The sequence below is a fragment of the Cervus canadensis genome, chromosome 4, assembly GCF_019320065.1.
Source record: "Cervus canadensis isolate Bull #8, Minnesota chromosome 4, ASM1932006v1, whole genome shotgun sequence".
In the NCBI taxonomy this organism is placed as follows: domain Eukaryota; kingdom Metazoa; phylum Chordata; class Mammalia; order Artiodactyla; family Cervidae; genus Cervus; species Cervus canadensis.
The window spans coordinates 72940851-72942632 of record NC_057389.1 but is presented as its reverse complement, the minus strand read 5'-3'; the positions used below and the strand labels follow the sequence as shown (position 1 = coordinate 72942632).

General features: G+C 42.0%; 1 protein-coding gene across 1 annotated transcript; it reads left to right on the top strand.

The window, feature by feature from the left end:
* Positions 1-599: 599 nt before the first annotated feature.
* On the top strand, positions 600-1149 carry LOC122440070 (40S ribosomal protein S11-like). The gene has a single exon (XM_043465858.1). It carries the CDS (start codon positions 626-628, stop codon positions 1100-1102), a length of 477 nt encoding a protein of 158 aa, XP_043321793.1. The 5' UTR covers positions 600-625; the 3' UTR covers positions 1103-1149.
* Positions 1150-1782: the final 633 nt, after the last annotated feature.

The following is a 1782-nucleotide window of genomic DNA, read 5'->3' as shown; positions in this document are numbered from 1 at the left end:
CATTAATGTTCAAAAAATATACTTAAGAGATTGGACAAATGCGTTTCTGTGTCATTTGGGGGCACTTTTGCTACCACATATACCAGTCTTTGGATTTGCATCAAGATTTATGTCACCATAGTTGAATTTTGCCCTTTTCCTGCCCTCCCTTAGCTGCTGTTTATCAAGAACTTTTTGTATAGTTCAGCTGCTGCTTATCAGTTTAAATGATCTGGACCACTGATAAGAACAGCAAAAGAGGTTAATAAAATTTACTTTCTGGGTTGCTTACCATGAAAAGTTTATTTAGGAGCTGAATCTCCTTTTGAAAGAGTCACTCTGTATAGTACATTAAAAATGCTAATAATGTTTGCTTATCAATTCTATGACAAACACTGCTTTGTGTTTGTATATATACTGTTGCTGCATCGTTTTTCAGAAATGTTACCATTGGAGTTAATTCATACTGCATTAAAGCTAAGTGGTATCCATGTTCTCTTTTAAAACAAAGTGCCAACCTGGGACAAAGTCATTTGTATCAAATTCTTGGTTAGGCTCTCTCTTCTCCTTACAGTACCTTGACCTCTCTAAAGTTTGCCAGATGTAAAATCAAAACTATACTTCCTTTTTTCAGGCAGCCGGGAAGATGGCGGACATTCAGACAGAACGTGCGTACCAAAAGCAACCGACCATCTTTCAAAATAAGAAGAGGGTCCTGCTTGGAGAAACTGGCAAAGAAAAGCTCCCTCGATACTACAAGAACATTGGTCTGGGCTTTAAGACTCCAAAGGAGGCCATCGAGGGCACCTACATTGACAAGAAATGCCCTTTTACTGGTAACGTCTCCATTCGAGGGCGGATCCTGCCTGGCGTGGTGACCAAAATGAAGATGCAGAGGACCATCGTCATCCGCCGAGACTACCTTCACTACATCCGAAAGTACAACCGCTTCGAGAAGCGCCACAAGAACATGTCCGTGCACCTCTCTCCCTGCTTCAGGGACGTCCAGATCGGTGACATCGTCACGGTGGGCGAGTGCCGGCCCCTGAGCAAGACTGTGCGCTTCAACGTCCTCAAGGTCACCAAGGCTGCCGGCACCAAGAAGCAGTTCCAGAAGTTCTGAGACTGGACCTCTGCCCGCTGCCCCAAACACAATAAAGATATTTTCCCCGCCAAAAAAAAAAAAAAAATCAAAACTATGATAACTTGGTCTTCCCTGGTGGCTCAGTGATAAAGAATCTGCCTGTCAATTCAGGAGACATTGGTTTGGTCCCTGATAGAGGAAGATCCCAAATGCCATGGAGCAACTAGGCCTGTGTGCCAAAACAATTGAGCCTGTGCTCTAGAGCTCACGGGCTACAACTCTTGAAGCCCACGTTCCCTAGAGTCTGTGCTCTGCAACAAGAGAAGCTACTACTGTGAGAGGCCTGTGCACTGCCAGTAATAAGTAGCCCCCACTTGCTGTAACTAGAGGAAAGCTTGTGCAGCAAAGAAGACCCAGCACAGCTAAAAATAAAAAAATAAACAAAAATTTAAAAATTATAACTTTTCGCTGATAGTTTGGCCAATGTTGGAGTAATGTCACAATGGCATTTGAAATATGGGATTCTAAACTATTGACAAAACACAACTGTGTTGTTTGTGATGCTTCAAGTGTTGGAACAAATTATGTAAAGTGGTAGGGATCAAAATATAACATCTTTGTTGGTTGAAATCAAAATACTTCATCCTTGAAAAATCCAGAAAACAGTCAAGATGAAATACATTTCTGTAGGCTAAGATCTTAAATTTACCAACAAGAGG